We start from the raw sequence: 16,446 nt of genomic DNA, 5'->3' as shown, positions 1-16,446 counted from the left end.
TCCTGACGACGCCACGAGGACACCGCCCCCCGTCAGGGCTCCCACGGCCACGACGGAGGAGCCACGTTCTGGCCACGGCCCCATCGCTCGCCAGTGAAACGAGACGCGTTGCCCCTCGGCGGCCGCCGCCTTCATCCTCTGTCAGCACAGAGTCCGTCTGCGAAGGACGCTGCCCTGAGCAACACCGTCCAACGGAGGGAAAGGCGGACCCGGCGCCCCGAGGACTTCCCCGAGGACTTCCCCACCCCCCGCCCCCAGCGCCAGGCAGGGGACACCGAGAACTTCCCGGGGGAGCGGCGGGGGCGTCGCGCGGGTGCGCCCCTCCCTCGGGCGGCGGGTGGGGAGTGGGTGTGGGCGACGTCGCCGGGAGCCCTCCTCTCGGGGAAAACGTGAGACCCACATCGACCTGGTCAGAGCCCCGGGAAGTCACCGAGTGACGCTCTTGCGCTTTCCCTACAGGCTGAACACTGTTTCCCGCTCAGCGTCTCGCATTGTGCACGGTGCCTGTTTTGGCTGCACAAGGGCCCGCAGCGACGAACGCCACCCTGTGCCACACGGGGTCTCTGGGGACGGCACACGCTGACGGAAGCGTAAAGCCACGTGGGGACCCAGGAGTCTCCCTTCGGCTCGCCCCACGGCGGGGCCCCGGGGGCAGGCACGGCAGGACGGCCCCGCCTGGGACGGGCGCGGGAAGGTTGGCCGACGTCCGGCGGGACCCCAGAAAGGGAACGAGACCGCTCTGGGCGGCAGCCCCGCCGTCGGAGCGTCGCCCCGAGCTCCAGAAGGCCGCGGGCTCGACCCCAGCCGGGGCACGCGCCGGACGGGGCCGATCGATGTTTCTCTCTCACATCCACGTCTCTCTCTCTCTCCCCTCCCCCCTTCCCTAAAAAATCAATAAACATTCTCAGGTGAGGATTCAAAGAAAAAAACAAGACTGGGCTGCAAAATGCACAACCCTTCCAAATAAGTTATGTCATGAAAAGCTTAAGATTGTCTGAGAAAACCAGGAAAAAAGTCCTTGGATTTCTGGACCCAGGACCCCGGTGGACACGGGGGAGTCAGCGCCCGCCCCCCGCCCCCCGCCCGAGACACGACCGCCTTCCTGGAGCCGGGTCCGGGGAACATCGCTGGCCGTCCAAACCAACTTCCAGCAAAAATCAAATTCGGCCTGAAGAAAGGTGCCCGAGTCTGCACCCGCCTGTTATGAGATCTCCCAGCAGAGCCCCGTGACTTTGCTCTGTGTAACTGGCAGATTCATCCCGACTTTGGGGTCATGAGAAATTTGTTGAACAGTGTAAAGACGTGAACTAGGCTCGATGAGGGGAATGCCTAATTGCTTCAGAAAAGCATATAAATTGGATCTGGAAAACTACTTCCAGAGGGGCCGAGAGCTGCCCCCTGACGCTGCCGCCTCTGGAGCCCTTAATTAGTGGTTTAATTAGTCTAGTTTGGAATTATTTTATGCCCTTCTGAGTCTAATCACCGTGCGTGTCTAGAGGCTGCACCGCCACCTTGAACGGTCTCTCGCTTGCGCCCTCCGACTGCCGCGCACACGAGGCTTCCACGGCTCGCGCCAACGGGCCCTGAGGGAGGATGCCTGCGGGACCCCCGCCGCGGGCCGTCTGGCCCAGCTGTTACACCGCTTCCGGAAATTTTGGCAACAGGCAGTTTCTAGCTTTCTTGAAAAAGCCCAAAGGTCTGCTTTCTCGGTGGCTGTAACCCGCGGGCCTGGGGGCCTGTGGTCCGCTGGGTGACGTGCGAGTCTGGGGGACCGGCACCCCGAGGCGGTGCCATGGCGCAGGGCTGCGTTTCCCGGACGCGCACGGCGAGCCCGCAGGAGGGAGGCCCGCGGGGTCTGCTTGTGGACACCGGGAGGGACGGGTTCTGCCGGCCACCGGCCGACCAAGACGACCCCTTCTACCACGCACACGGGGCGGCTCGGTGAGCCCGCCTCCCTGATACTCACCGTCTGACGCATCACCGACTCCTTCGCGCCGAACGGGCGTTTATCGGGGGGCCCGAGCGCTGGCTGCCTGCCCTTGTTTACAAAGGACAATTTTTCTCCTGCGCGTGCATTTCTACGGGTGCTGATGGGTCCCGGCTCCGCACGCTCTCGGGAACTAGACCGATAACGAAGCCACAGGGCACCCTCGTCCCAGCCCCTGCTCCTGTCTCGTCGGCTCCTCGTTTCCAACCGACGGCCGCGAGCAGTGCATCCCTGCGGCCCTGGGGCCGTGCTGGCCGCTGGGCAGCGGCCGTGGAAGGTCGGAGGCAGGAGGAAACGTCACAGAAAGAGCGAGAGGCGGGAGGCACCGCCCGTGACAGCAACGCCTGGGGCTCAGCAGGGATGGGGATGCGGGGAAAACCCCCAGCTGCCACCAACCGCGAGCCGGTTTTCCTTCCTTGGCATCGACCACACAGCGGCCGCTCTGGGCCAGGGAGTCTGGTCGCTGTCGGCGCCGCGAAGGGTCAGCCGACCGAGGGGAGGGGCTCAAGGGCCACCGGCTCGTGGTCCCCGCACCTGGGGCCTCCTGCGGCCCCTCCCAGGAGCACCCCGCACACCCGCCCCCCCGCCGCTGACACTGGGGGGACATTCCCGATTGTTATTCCAAATAAACGAAGTTGAACATTGCCCTCACCAAGAGCAGAGGTTTCAACACAGGTTCCGCATGGGCCGGTTACGGCACTAGAATTTCTCGCAGTGTTTCAGTTCGTGCCAATGCAGGATCGAAACCTGCAGTTCCAATGCCCCATACAAATGCTGTGAGTACACGCATGTACCACTTTCATATACAGTCTACAACAACGAAGATGTGCAAGGCGTCTGTTAGTTTGTGTGACTGTGTGAGACACACACACACGGGGGGAGAGCGAGCGTGCACATGCGTGCACATGCGTGCACATGCAGAAAGACCGCCACACACGCCGGGGCCCGAGACCCCGGAACTGGCGGCAGCAGTGAGGACGGAGCTTTGCGCGGCGCCTCTCGGCCACGGAAACCGACCGGGGCCCGTCCGCCTGCGGGGGCCTCCGCCAGGGGCCGGCAGCCCGGGGCCCCCGGCCGACGCGGCAGCAGCGCACGGGCCGCGCGTCGTGCCCGGAAACGCGGCCGACGAAGAGGAGGGCGGGAACGGGCCGTCTTACCTCCGGAGTGCGGGGGGGGCCCGCAGAGCAGGACGACGCCCTGGCCTTCACGCACCAACACCGCGCTCCTCATCCGGGTTTTAAAACTCTCCAGATCTGATCGGGAGACACAACAGAACAGGATTTCAGAAAGAACAGAGAGGACAACGCCTGCACAGAGACGCCGCTCTCTCCTGCAGGGGGACGTGTGAAACCCCTCCCGCGGGCTCTCAGGAGGGTGCTGCTCAGAGAGCGAGAGGCAGGATTTCGACTTCTTCATTAAGTCTCCTAGGGACTCGGCGACGCACTGAGGGTCCACGGCCGCTGACCCTGCATCCCTGTAACAGTGTCAGGAAGGGCACGGGCTCCCCGCGGAGCAACGTCTGATGGGAGTTAAACCGCTGGGAAGTACGAGCCAAAGGGGGGGCGAAGCGTCTTCAACAGGACGGCCACACGAACTGCAGCCCGCGGCTGTGGCCGTGACCACTCGACCTCGAGGACGCTCGGCTGCGCCTGGCGGGGAAAGCAGCTCCGCGTGCCCCCCTCCGCTGCAGCCGGGCCCGCCGCGGCCCGCGGACGCGCCCCTCCTCCCGCAAGGAGTGCGGCTCTGCACAAACAGAGCTGGGGACACCCCGCACCCGGTCGCCGGTCCCGCCGGTCCCGCGTCTTGGAGGGACCCGCGCAAGGCAGCCGCTGGCAGTAACCGGGCCGGGAGGGTTCAGAAGACAACGGCAACGGCGTCCGCACAGCCTTCTCCAAACTGAAAGGCGGCACGGCCTCCGGGGTCGTCTGAAGAACTTCACGTGGTTCACGAAGCCGTCGGGGCAAACACTGTGTCGATCGCCAGAGCTTATGTTTTAAACATTTAATTTCCTGCAAAACCAATCCAGGAGAGCAAATCCGACTTACACTCTCCAGCTTAAAGGAAGGCGCGGAGAAAAGTCTACTGGTTTTATTTTGAACAAAGCTTAAGCTGATGGGGATAAAAGAAGAAAAAACCTACTGTTTCTCTAAAGTCTGATTTTTAAAAAAGCGACTTAAGATCTTAGAATGAGATATGTGTGGTTTTTTATTTTAAGATTGTATTTATTTATTTTTGGAGACGGGAAGGGAGGGAGAGAAACATCAGCGTGTGGTTGCCTCTCACGTGCCCCCTGCTGGGGACCTGGCCCTCAACCCAGGCCTGTGCCCTGACGGGGACTCGAACCCGGGAGCCCTGGTTCACAGGCCGGCGCTCAGTCCACTGAGCCCACCAGCCGGGCTAGATCTGCGTTTTTAACCAGTTCAAGACAACCACGCTGTCAGTTCGCGGGGAAAGACGCCCGTTTTGTGGCTCCAGGGGTTGACTGGACCTGCCGGTATGGCCGCCGGACGGAGGCGGCAGTGCCCGCGTCTCAGAGTCACACAGAAAATTTCAACTTGGCCTTGAAAAATATAAAAGGCAAAATAATACCTTCAAGTTGATAGGCCTACAAACGGTAGGCAGGGGGGTGTTCAGAGCACCTTCAATCAGCACCTGAGGGGAAGGGGAGCGTCGCTTCATTTCACCGCTGCCGAGCAGTGTCCCCTCGCTGGCCACAGCGCGAGCGAAGCAGTTCCGTAAAGCCCGCACACAGGTGCCCATAAAAGAAGAATAATTGCGTTTATGGACTTATTTTAACCAGAGGGGACCCTACAAAAATGATATAACATAGCATTGTGCCACCTTAAACGTGCGCCTACAAGGCAGTATTATCAAAACATCAAGGCTCCCGGAGTGTGAGCAGCCAGAGCGCATAGAGCCGGGGCTGCCGGCCGGACGGCCGCTCCCCAACGACCAGGCGCCCCCACGGCTGCCCCGCCCCGCCCCGCCTCCGCTGTTCCCTCACTCCGCGCCCTGGAGGGGCCATCGCTGAGCGGAGCGAGGGCCGGCAGGAGGGCAAGCGGTCTAAACACGGAATCCCGCCTCCTCCCCCAAACGAGGACCCCGCGCGCTGGGCCGCCCCCACGGCCCGCGAGGGCGGGAAGTCAGTCGCCCGCGGGCGAGGCCCGCTCAGGGGGCGCACCCTGCAGCAGCCCCGCGTGCCCCCCGCCGGGCGCCGGGCGAGGGACGGCTTCTCTCTGTGAGGCAGACTCCCCCGAATGCTCGCTGCCGCCACCCAGGCCACCCGCTGCACCGTCAGCGGGGGTCCTCGTCACGGATGCAGGAACCAGGGGCCAGCGAGCTGGAGCTGGAGCCACAGCCGGAGCCGCAGCCGCGTTTCTAACGCGCTCGCTGGGCGAGGCTCCTGTGCACCCAGGGCTCCGTGGTTCCCCATTTGGTCGTGCGAAGTCCGCCCCCGATGAAGGACCTCAGAACTTTCTGGAACACATGGCAGGCCTGTGACGGGAGGAGTCTGGTCAACGCCTACACAGCGGGTGAGGTGGAGGGGCAGTCACTTGCTGCACGTGCTCACGGGGAGCCCGGGGTCCCAGACACACTGGAGAGGGACGGGGACCCCCACTCTCCGGGCGCCAGGTGCTCGAGGGGGAACACGCATCCTCGAGGTGCTTCAGAGGGGCAGGGCTGCCGGGGGACAGCGGGTGGGGCGGGGGCACGTTCTCCCCACGCAGATGGAGTAACAAAGAAAAAGAACACACCGCCCCCCCCCCCCACTGGGGAGACCCTGGGGACTAGACTAGAGGAGGTGGAAGCCGAACAAACCTCCGATCACGGACACGTTTCCTCCAGGGCTGCGCGCGTAGCCCACGTCCGGGTCAGGGCTGGGCTTGCATGAGGACGCGCTGTGTGTGGGAGTCAAAATAAATACAAAGGAATTCCGGAGTCTTGTTCCCCTCGGCAACTCTCACAAACTGCGAAGTCACCCTGGAGCCTGCAGAGCCAGATTCCAAAAACGGCAAGGGACTCCCACGCCACCTGCACTGCGGCCGGCACCGTCTGCGCAAACCGCGGCCGCCGTCGGGGCGAGAGGCTGCGCCGTCCGGCAACGCCGGGGACACGGCCGGCGTGTGCTCTCACCCTCAGCGTCACACGAGCGCTTCTAACGGCTGCAGCAGCGCAAGGAGAAAAGGCTCCCAGTCGGAAAAGGAAGGACTAGAAGGGCCTTCAGGACGTCAGAAGGGCTGTACCAGAACCCCCTCAAAACCCCGATGACAAATGAGCTACATAGGCCGTAAGACACCATTTCCAAATACTAGCAAGAGATGAAATTTAAAACTCAAAATCCCTTGCAATCATTAAAAAAATGAAGTCCTTAGGTTTAAAAATAATAAAACAGGCAAAGGGTCTAAATGCTGAAAACGACAAGCAACCGATGACCAAATCACACGTCCACGTGCGCCTGGACCACTGCAGGGAAGATGGATGAACCGGATTTGGTCAGAGCTGGAGACACGGGCCTGGGGCGGGCGGCCCCCCCGCAGCAGGGCGGCCAGGCGTCCGCGAGGGCCACGCTCCGGGATGGCAGGGAGCGAGCTCCTTGGTGCAGAATGAGCCAGAGGACTCGGCGTAAGACCTGCACGGGGGAGCCCCGGCGGGTGCGGCCCAGTGGACGGAGCGCCGGCCTGCGAACCGAAGGGTCGCCGGTTCGATCCCCACTCAGGGCACAGGCCTGGGTTGAGGGCCAGGTCCCCAGCAGGGGGCGCGCAAGAGGCTTCCACGCATGGATGTGTCCCTCCCCCTCTTTCTCTCTCCCTTCCACTCTCTCTAAACGTAAATAAATAAAAGCTTAAAAAGTCTGCACAGGGGTATGGAGGCCACAGTGTCAACCCCGAGGACACCCGAGCAGAGAATTCCGTGGAGAACCCTCCACAGGAGACGCTGGCCAAGGCCGTCCATCAAGCCCCATCCGCACGGGTGCCGCTGGGCTCGGCAGAAACAGAGAGCGGGCGGCAGGTAGAGCACGCAGGGGGACACAGGCCGTTTTCCACCGAACAGGATTCAAGTGGAACATAAAAGCGGCAACGTACACGGAATCTTGACTGGCCCTCCAGTCAAGATTCAGAGCCCTGCCGCAGAGCACCTGCTGACCACAGCACCGCCGGCCGAGCGGGAGCCGACACAGTGGCGTCACGGGGAACGGCCGTGACTGTCACACTTGGGGGCCACGGTCCCGTCCACGGCCACCAGGGCGCGTGCCGCCTGCTCCAGGGAAACGCAGAACACCTCCCGTGGGGACAGTTAAACGAACCGCGAAAGGAACGCAGGTGTTGGCGAGGCCACACGCCCCCCCCCCCCGCCCCCACCCGCGGGACGCCACACGCGTCTCTAATGTCTGACGAGGAAACGCTCCGGGGTCGGCAGCGCCCGACTGAGGTCGTGACCAGACCCGTTTGAACGGGGAGGCTGCCTCCGACGGTCCCAACAGCGTCCGGTGGACGCAGGTCGTGGGCCTCCCTACCAAAGCTACGGCGAAACTCAGCGCACGCCCCTGAAGAGCCGTGGGAGTCACGCCTGCAGGTGGGCGAGGGCCCCGCCTCAGCTCCACGGTCCAGACCTTACGGGCGAAGACGCCCGGCAAAGGCTCGGCCCCAACGTGCACGCCCCGCAGCCCCCGGCGCGCGGACCTGCCACTGCGCCGTGCCCCGCGCCAGAGCGCGGGCGCCGGTGCGGGCATGCCCGTGACTCCTCTTGCGTTTCCTGACACCTGCAGAAGCTCCTGGAAGGTCTCCCGCATCTGGACATAGGACACGGTGGGCTCTCCCCCGCCTTTGGCATCCGCAGGCCCCGACAAAACGCAGACACGCCTTTCTGAAACTTGGCCACGCCCGTCTTTTTCGAGCGAATGCCGCCTGCATCTCGCAGGGACCGAGGATCCCGCCCCGTAAAGGCGACGCCGCAGGGAGCCCGCCCGCCTCAGCGCCCAGCGCCCGCCAGGCCGGCACCCGGGCCCCACAGAGCCCCCTCCACCCCGAGCCGCCAGCGCGGTTTGTCCCCCCAAGGGGTCACGCCAGTTTCTTTTGTTAAAATTAAAGGAACAGGGAAAAAAAAAAGTTCATGAGATACGAATAGGAAAGGGAGCTACTGTTTATGTAAAAATAAAAGTAGAGGCTTTTGAAAAACTCAGTGAAGGAAATTCACCCCCGTCCCCAACACCGATGCCCAAGTGGGATGGAAGAGGGGGAGCGAGTCCGCACGGGAGCCTGGACGTGCAGCACCGGACCCGCCAGCCGTCTGCAGCCAGGCTGCCCAGAATCGAAGCACCACTCACGGCCGAAGGGGAACCGTTGTCGGGCACCAGGGAGGAGGCCCCGGCGCAGACCCCGAGGGCGGCAGCGGCTCCGCGCGGAAGAGCCAGCGCGAAGGGCCCACAGCTCCATGCTGAGGCGAAGCTGGAATGTCAGTACACACTTCTGCTTTTTAAAATACACACCTATTTTAAAGGAATTCTTCAATGACCAGTCCAACCACTGGTCCTGCCTGTGTCAACTAAGAAAGCCCCTTACGTATTTAGGAAAAAAGTAAATGGTGGATTTCAAAAATCCAACAACAAAAACGAAGGATACTTCCTTGTTTCCATGACAGACAGTTTTGCTGTTAGTCTGTTCAGTCTGGGGCGGGGAGAGAAAACCAAAACACCTCCTCCCGCGCGCTTGTGAATGTGAGTTCCGCCGGTAACGCTGGGGCCCAGAGCACGGGCAGGTCCCCCCTTCTGAGGAGTAAACTAAACCTCTACACTCGGAGGATTTTTTCATTTTTCAGTTTTATCATCAAAATGACATTTTTAAAAACCTGTGTGGCAACACTACAAATCCCTTTCCTTCCCTCTGAAATAAAGACCCCCAGGTAGACCAGCGGTTTGGGATAACTCCACGCACCTGCGTGAAAACCGTATTTCCAAAGCCGATTTGATTTTAACGGAGCCACGGGAGAAGCCCGTGTTCCCCCCCAGAACAGTGCCACACGGTGGGCTGCGTTTCAGAAGCTGCCCACGTGCCAGGCTCACCGCGGGGCGGTGGGGGGGGCCCCCGAGGGTCAGCTCCGCCACAGGCACTTGAGCGTGTCCCACGCCGACCGACTGGCCCGCCGGCCCGGGAGTGAAGCGGCCTCACCAAGCGACCGGGCTCTGCACACGGGAGCCAGGCGCGGTGCAGTGGCCCTCATCACACCCTCCGACACGTCTGACAAGCGTTCCACAGCCCCGATGGAAAAACGTCGCCGTGGCGTCGTCCGCAAAGTGGGAGCGGGCAGCCTGCAGCGGCGGTGTCCGCGGCTCCTGCGGGCGGCAGGGTTTGCGCGGGATTCTCAAAGATGCAGGCTCTGCGGCCCGTGCCCGCAGCCTGAGCAGAGGGTCGCGGGAGGCGGAGGGAGTGCCACGTGCGGGAGCCCGCAGCCCGCCCTCCTCGGTCCCCGCTGCCCGCGGGCCTCGAGCTGCCCCCCGCCCCCCGCCCCCCGCGGGCCTCCGTTGGTCTACGTTTCGCCCAGGCCTTCGGCAGGCAGGTCACACTGTCGGCAACCCTGCCGTTGGCAGAGGGGGTGCTCAGGGCATCGGCCGACCGGGGCCCACGGCAGGCGTTTCAAGGCCCCGCTCGGCGCCCCCCGGCTCTCACTCGGGAGCTGTCGCGGGGGCCGCGGGCACTTTCCGCGTGCGGGTGATTTCCGCGCCGCGCGCTCCCCCGTCACAGGGACACGCGGCGTAAGAACACGTGAGCCAAGCGACGGCTGCCCCAGCGCGACAGGACCACCACCAAACAGGGGGCCCCGCCCGGACTTGCAAAGGGGCGGTTTAGGTTGCAGCCTGTCCCCCCCACCCCACCATCTGCCAACGGGCCGCACGGCCGCTGGGGAGGGGACCCCGGGGCTGGCATGCGAAGGGCACCCTCGTTGCCTGGAAGAGCCGACTGGCTTTATTTTTTCATTAATTATGGGATCACTTCACACCGAAAATTTTTATCAAAATGAGAAAGACATCATGATTACTTACAAATTAGCTTAAAAAAAAGAAAGAAAAAACCTGATTCCAGTTCACTGAAGATGTTTGAATTGCTTCATTTTTTATTGAGTTTATTGGGGTGACCTTGGTGAATAAAGTCACACAGGCTCCAGGGGGACGACCGTGCGGCGCGTCGCCACCCCCGCCGCGTCTCCCTCCGGCGCCGCTCACCCCCGCCCTGGTCTGCCCCCACCTGCCCGCTCGCCTCCGGGACACGCCACGCTGCGGCCCGCTCTCTGCGCCGCGAGCCCCCGTCTTCCCGTTTAACCCCTTCACCCCGCCCCGCCGACAGCAGTCAGTCTGCTCTCCGCGTCCGTGAGTCTGTGCGGGGGACTTTTTTTAAAGGGTTGGACACACTTCACATGCACGGGCCTCTGCAGACACAGAGCTTTTAATGGTTTTCACATAGATCTGGGAAGTGACGCACACTCTCACTATCCCCAAGTTTTGCAGGAGGACGCCCAGGCCACAGGCACTGGAGCTGCACCCCAAGTCACACGGCCAATCCAGGGTCGCAGCCGAGCGCAGTCCGCCCCACCCCCGATTTCTGCCTCAGAGGGAAAGGGGACACCACATCCAAACGGACCTCGAAGCTTCGCGCCTCCTCTTCAGGCTTCGGAGGCTCTGCCTTAGAAAACTGGAACGGGCAGCGTTTGCGGCTCCTACTTAAGGTGCTGGCGTTCACGCTGCCAGTCGCTCAAGGCTGGGCCCGCGGGCGCGTCTGAGCCTCTGAGGGTCGCCCCCGCCCGCCCTTCGCCGGGGGCCCTGGGGCCGCCGCTTCCCCAGAGCGCCGGGCCCGCCCAGGAACCCGGGTTTGACACGGCGTCACAGGCGACCGCTGGTCTAGCCGCTTTCAGATCGTAGCCGACGCCGCCGTATTCGGCCGTGGCCACCCCGCTGGGCCGTTGCACCCCACAACCTCACGCACACGGATCTCGGTCTCTTCAGAGTCGTCACTCGGCACCGCGCGCCGCGTCACCTGTTAATGTGCCCGGCGCCTGCATCCTGGCGAGAAAGGGAGGTTCGCGAGACGGAGACCCAGCTCCGCTTCCTTCCTAACCGCTGCGCACGTAAGTCACGTGTTCGGAGTGCGAGCAGATGTTGGCGTATGTTTTCGCTAGGAGAGCTCACGCCGCCACCCCCATGACCCCATGCAAAACAAGGACCTCCCGCCCGCGGGCCGGAGGGCCACGGCCTGGCCCAGCCGGGGTCGCTGTCCCGCTGGAGGGCCTTTCAGTCACCAACCTGACGCCCACCACGCCAGCGGAGGAGGAAAACCCTCCACAAAGCGCGACCGGTTTACGGGAACGTCTGCGTCCTGCCCTGACTTGAGCGCTGGGTCCCCTGAGCTGTGTCGTGCAGACTTATTTTAAAAGTTTCATAAACAAAAGCACCCAATTTACAACTAATGGGGAATAACAAAAAATCACACTTGTAATAATGACTTCTTGTAAATTTTTATAATGTCTTTAAAAACATTGAGCTGAGGGGAAAGAATTGAGCCTCGTATAAAGTGACTAAAGGAGAAAAAGGTGAACGTTACTGTGTCATGTTAACACCATATCCTAAAATAAACGGGAGCGCCGTAACAGGTGGCTATAAATATTACGACCGCCTGCTTGTTGCCATGGAGACATCGCTGTCAGTAACCCCCCGAATGTGCATGCACCCGTGTTCCTCTGGCTAAGCCCACACGCAAGCCCACGCCACCGCCTCCTCCGTAAGTCACACCTGGGACCCAGAATGAGCAAGGAGGAAGGGTGCGATTTCCTGCCCCAGACGTGCCGCCCACGTGACGCCAGGGGACAGGTGGATCCGCAGGCCCAGGACGTCCCCGCCTGCCGGCGCTTCCCGAGCCCCCGACAAAGGTTTCTCGGTTTAAATTCTAAGGCACAAGAACGTGCACCAATGAGGATGCAACCAGGGCCCCGGTGCCGACGCCGCGAGGAACGCACAGCGAAGCGGGGACCAGCGTCGGCGCTGCCGGCAGAGTAAGCGCGGTCCCTCCCCCAGCGGGTCCTTGCCCCCCGCGCCTCTGCTGCTCGCGGACGGTGCCGGCGACCGCGCAGCGGGGGCGGGGAGGCCCCGAGTCCGCGTGGGGCGCTAGGCACCCGCCTCTGCTCTCCGGCAACGCGGGCTCGGCGTCCGCGGGCACGCGGGCGGCTCCGTTCCATGACCACCCAGGTCCCTCTGCTCCTGTTCTACTAACGTCGTCCTCTGCTCGATGCCCCGTCACCAGGGGACAGGTGTCTCCAGCAGAGCAGAGCAGAGCAGAGCAGAGCAGAGGCGGGTCCCCACGGCGTGGTGGCAACAGCGGGGAGGGGGACGGGGGTCTGGGAAAACCCCGAGGGGCCGGCAGGCAACGGACACTCGTGGGGCGGTGACGCGCGCGCACGCCGGGCCCCCTCCCGCGTGAGCCTGACGCGGGGGCCTGCGCCCGCGCCCGGGACACGGTCACCAGGCCCCGGCCATGCACGGGGCGTCGGGGGCGGGGGAGGCCCGCGGGGCCGGGGGCCTGGAGGAGAGTCCGGCCAATGGGAATTTAAAAGGTTTTAAATTCACTCAAAACCCTTTCTTCCTCATCAGTTTTCATCAGTGTTTGTGTATTTCACGGGTGGCCCAAGACGACGCTCCTTCTTCCAGAGTGGCCCAGAGGCGCCCAAAGGCTGGGCACACGATGCCCCGCACTCTCCACCCCACGCCCCGCTGCCGGGGTCCCGGGGGAGCCAGCCCCGCCTGACAGCTGGACAAGCCCCCTCTGTCCGAGACGGGAGGCCTGCAAGCCTCCCAGCTGCCCTGGCCTTGCTGGGCGGCCTCCTTCCAGGCCCGCCTGCGCGACCCGCGCCCGCCCTGCCCCATCCCGACTCCCCTCCCCGCGCCGCGGCAGGTCGCCGGGGCGGCCGTGAGCATGGGCCGTAAATATCCGCGCGTCACTCGAGGACGCTAATAGAGGCTCCGTGGTTTCCGGCCGGGCCTGCCCTGGGCCCCTCCACGGCCACAAAGTGGGCGACGGGGACCGAAAATCACATTCATTACGTCTAGACGAGGCTCCGAGGCTTCGGTAATTCACGCTGTTGCAGTGAAGACTTCACATCTGAATTATTGATGTACTTCTCGAGAGCACTAATCTCTTTAATCACCTTTGCTCAATTAAGAAGAAAACCAGCCATCATTTTTAATAAAAGAATAAAACCGCTTGGTGTGTGCTGATCACTAGGGAGCGTTTCGGGGAAGACTCTACCCCAGCCCCACCCTGGGAGCCTGACTGGGCAGGGGGCGGGGGGCGGCGGGGGGGGGCTGAGGCCGCGGCCGCTCTGCATCTCTGCCCCCAGGCAGCCTCATTTGCAGGAAACACCCCAACACACTTTGTCCTTCGCTGACACGGGACTAAATGCGTTTCCGTTCTGACATTTACCAAAAGCTCTTCGGCATCAGCTGTCTTCCCCCCGACTCCCAGGGGCACAGCCGGCCGCGGCCTGACCCAGCCAGTCCCCGGGGATGACTGCCGGGACCCCGGCCTTTGGGGAGCGGTCTTGGGACACAGTCATCAAGCGGGAGCAGCGGCTGAAACTCTGGCCTCATAAGGCGAGTGAATCACCTGTGTCTCTGAAGCGCACGTCCGAGGCCGCCTCTCACTTTTACAGGAACGTGGTATCATCACGTGCCGTCACGGAAGGATGTAACACCAAGGGGGCCGACTGTGCCGCGCCCACCCTTTCGCCTCCCGAAAGCCGCATGGCGCCAGCATCTGCGCGCAGTGGGCCTTCGGGAAGTGGTGGCGCAGGGCACGCATTGCCTGTCACCACTCTGTAGCTACTGGAAATATGTTTTAAACATGTGTAGGTTTTGATATTCAGTTTAACAAAAATATCTGAATGTCCTAGTTACCAGACCTTGGAAGAAATCTGAAGAAAGCGTGCTCAGAAATACCGAGAAAACCCCACATGCTACTGGCGGGTACGGGTGGGACAGCCTCGGAAAGCAACGTGACAGGTTTCTGTCCATCCCTGCGAAAGATCTGGAGACAAATGTCTTCCCTGAGCACTGCTGACACAGAACGGCTAGAACGAGGCCTGCACGATCCTTCAGAAGCCGATGGGAAGACCGTGGGCCCCTGGCGCCCCAGGCAAGGGACACCGGGGGTCCTACGGAAACGCTGGCTCCCGGGAACCCCCGCCCGGTGGCCGGCACACTAGGTGGGTGTGGGGCCAGGAACGCGCATGTGTGGTAAGTTCCAGCGGAGGCCGCCAGCCCTGGTCTGAGGAACAGGCTCCGGATGCCTCCTGTGTGCCGTGGGCTGCTTCACAGCCGTGGGGAAGCCAGAGCCGCCCGTCCCGACGCGGAGCAGCTTGCTGCACGAGCAGGGCGGGGGCCGCCCGGGGCCAGGCAGGACCACGCCGGCCCCACTGCGGGGGCCCAGGGGCCTCGCGCCCGGACTCCGGGCCTGGGCTGCGGAGGGGGCCCGCTCTCCACGCGCACAGAGCATGTGCCACATGAGGTTCCAGCTGCTGTTGCTGCTGCTGCTGCTGCTGCAAAAAAGCAATTAAAGACCATTCAACCTGATTCACAAACCGGCGTCGCCTTCCCGCCGGGGAGCGTCCCCTTCAAAGGCCCTGCGGCGGCAAAGCCAGGGCCCTGGCTGCTGGGGGGGCAGCAGACACACACGCACACGGGGTGTGTCTCTCAGAGCAGCGCGCGCGGGGCTGACCCCGTGCCCTCGCGTCGCCTCACGGACACGGGGCGCGCAGCGTGGGGGCCGCGCACGCCGGGGGCCCTGCCCGCACGACAGCACCTGCCCTGGGCGGCGTCGGGTCTGGGGCTGTGCGGCCGCGCGGCACTTCTCCCGTGAGCGCGACAGCGGCGGGCCGGAGGCTTCGTGGCGGCCAACGGGCATTTTCCATGAAAAACACAAACTTTCCCCCTCCCCCCTGTGAGTTAGGCCACAGCCTTTTTGGTGGATGAACGTGGCATGTCCATTTCATGGAGCTGAGACTTTAAAAGGCTCCTTTTGCATTGAAATAGCAAATTTCTAAGGGGATCCTCAAAGGAAAACGAAATCTACTTCCACAAACGACAAATACAAAGCAAATAAAGTAATTCTGAAGACCAATAAATGCCAATCTTATAAAATTTTTTCCACAGGTATGCTACACTCTGTTAGTGGAGTTTATTTTAATATTATTTTACTATTAAAATAGCACATTTAATAAAGTTCTAAGAGGTGGTCAATATTGCCGGAGTTGATGGCTTATTTTATTATTGAAAGCTGACATTCTATAGAAACCTACGATACATCGGATCACACAGGCGACCCGGGTGGGGAAACCCGAAGCCGCCGTCGGTGTGGAGGGAAGAAGGTCGACGTGTCTTGGTTGCTCAGCCAAGCTCAGTGCCCTCCCACGGCTAACGGTTTTCAGAAAGTAACCTCCCAGGAGACACAATTCTTGAAGTCAGAGATGCCTGTGAGTCACAGCCCAGGATTCACGGGTGGACCGGCAGGGCCTGTGCTCACACTTCGCGGGCACCTGCCCCGCCCCCAACTCGGCCCCTCCCTGCCTCTCCCGAGTCAAACCGGGGGCCCCTCCGAGAAACGCCCCCCCCAAAAGCCCGCCACTTGGATTTAAATGTCAACTGTAGCGTCGGGGAAGTGCCACGGGCCATCCCTTTACCCTTTTCAAATAATTAAGCCCAAGAAGAAATATTCACGTTGCTTCCTTGTGTGTGCGCTACATGCACACTTGCTATTAAAAATAAGAGATCTTTTGCATTTAGCATTTACAAAAGCCTGAGTGTACCCAAACTCCATTGTACTTTTAATGCCAAGGCTGGTTTAAGAAAATACTTTGCGTGGCTCAGAAGGCAGATAATACATGACAACACACAAGTGAGAAAAATCTAAGCAATTAAAAACTTTAAAGGAGGGAAACTGTATTAACACAGCCAGGAACTGTTAGAAAGTCCTACTTACTTACATGCAGACCACAGATTTCACTACAACTTGTCTAACAATTTTGAAGGACGCTCACATTTGGTCAGATAAGTAATCTGCAACGTCCAGAATATGTTTTTTAGATTCTGCAGGCGGAACGCAACCATGGAGACCGAGCCCCCGCAGCGGACTCCTCCAGCCCCACGCGAGGGCTCCGCGGGCCTGAGCGCCGCCCCCGCCCCCGGGCGAGGTGCTGAGCTTTCTCTGGGTCGGCCCGTTAACTCAGCACCCACCTCACGGCGATTCGGACTCGGACGACAGGCGAAAGTAAACACCCCCCGCCCCCCGACGCGTGGGGGCCATAAAGGGAACCCGGGGAGAGGAGGGCGGGCGGGGGCGGCAGTGACGGGCGAGGTCCGGCCCCGCACCAGGCTGCTGGGTACCACACCCCCCTCATGTCTCATCAGCAATGCGGTTCCGAAC

The 16,446-nt window shown here is 62.0% G+C and overlaps 1 protein-coding gene across 1 annotated transcript in view; it reads right to left on the bottom strand.

Annotated features, from left to right (window-relative positions):
- LOC129087678 (contactin-3-like) overlaps positions 1–16,446 on the bottom strand; it is an 82,687-nt gene that overhangs the window by 46,318 nt on the left and 19,923 nt on the right. Inside the window, exon 4 of the mRNA XM_054594619.1 lies at positions 3,145–3,240. Within this exon, the coding sequence (XP_054450594.1) occupies positions 3,145–3,240 (96 nt within the window). The remainder of the gene's footprint in view (positions 1–3,144; positions 3,241–16,446) is intronic.

Source organism: Pteronotus mesoamericanus, unplaced genomic scaffold, assembly GCF_021234165.1.
Source record: "Pteronotus mesoamericanus isolate MK-2021 breed Mesoamerican mustached bat unplaced genomic scaffold, CSHL_Meso_final scaffold_533, whole genome shotgun sequence".
Lineage (NCBI taxonomy): Eukaryota > Metazoa > Chordata > Mammalia > Chiroptera > Mormoopidae > Pteronotus > Pteronotus mesoamericanus.
The sequence above is the reverse complement of the archived record's forward strand: the minus strand, read 5'-3'. Positions and strand labels throughout refer to the sequence as shown.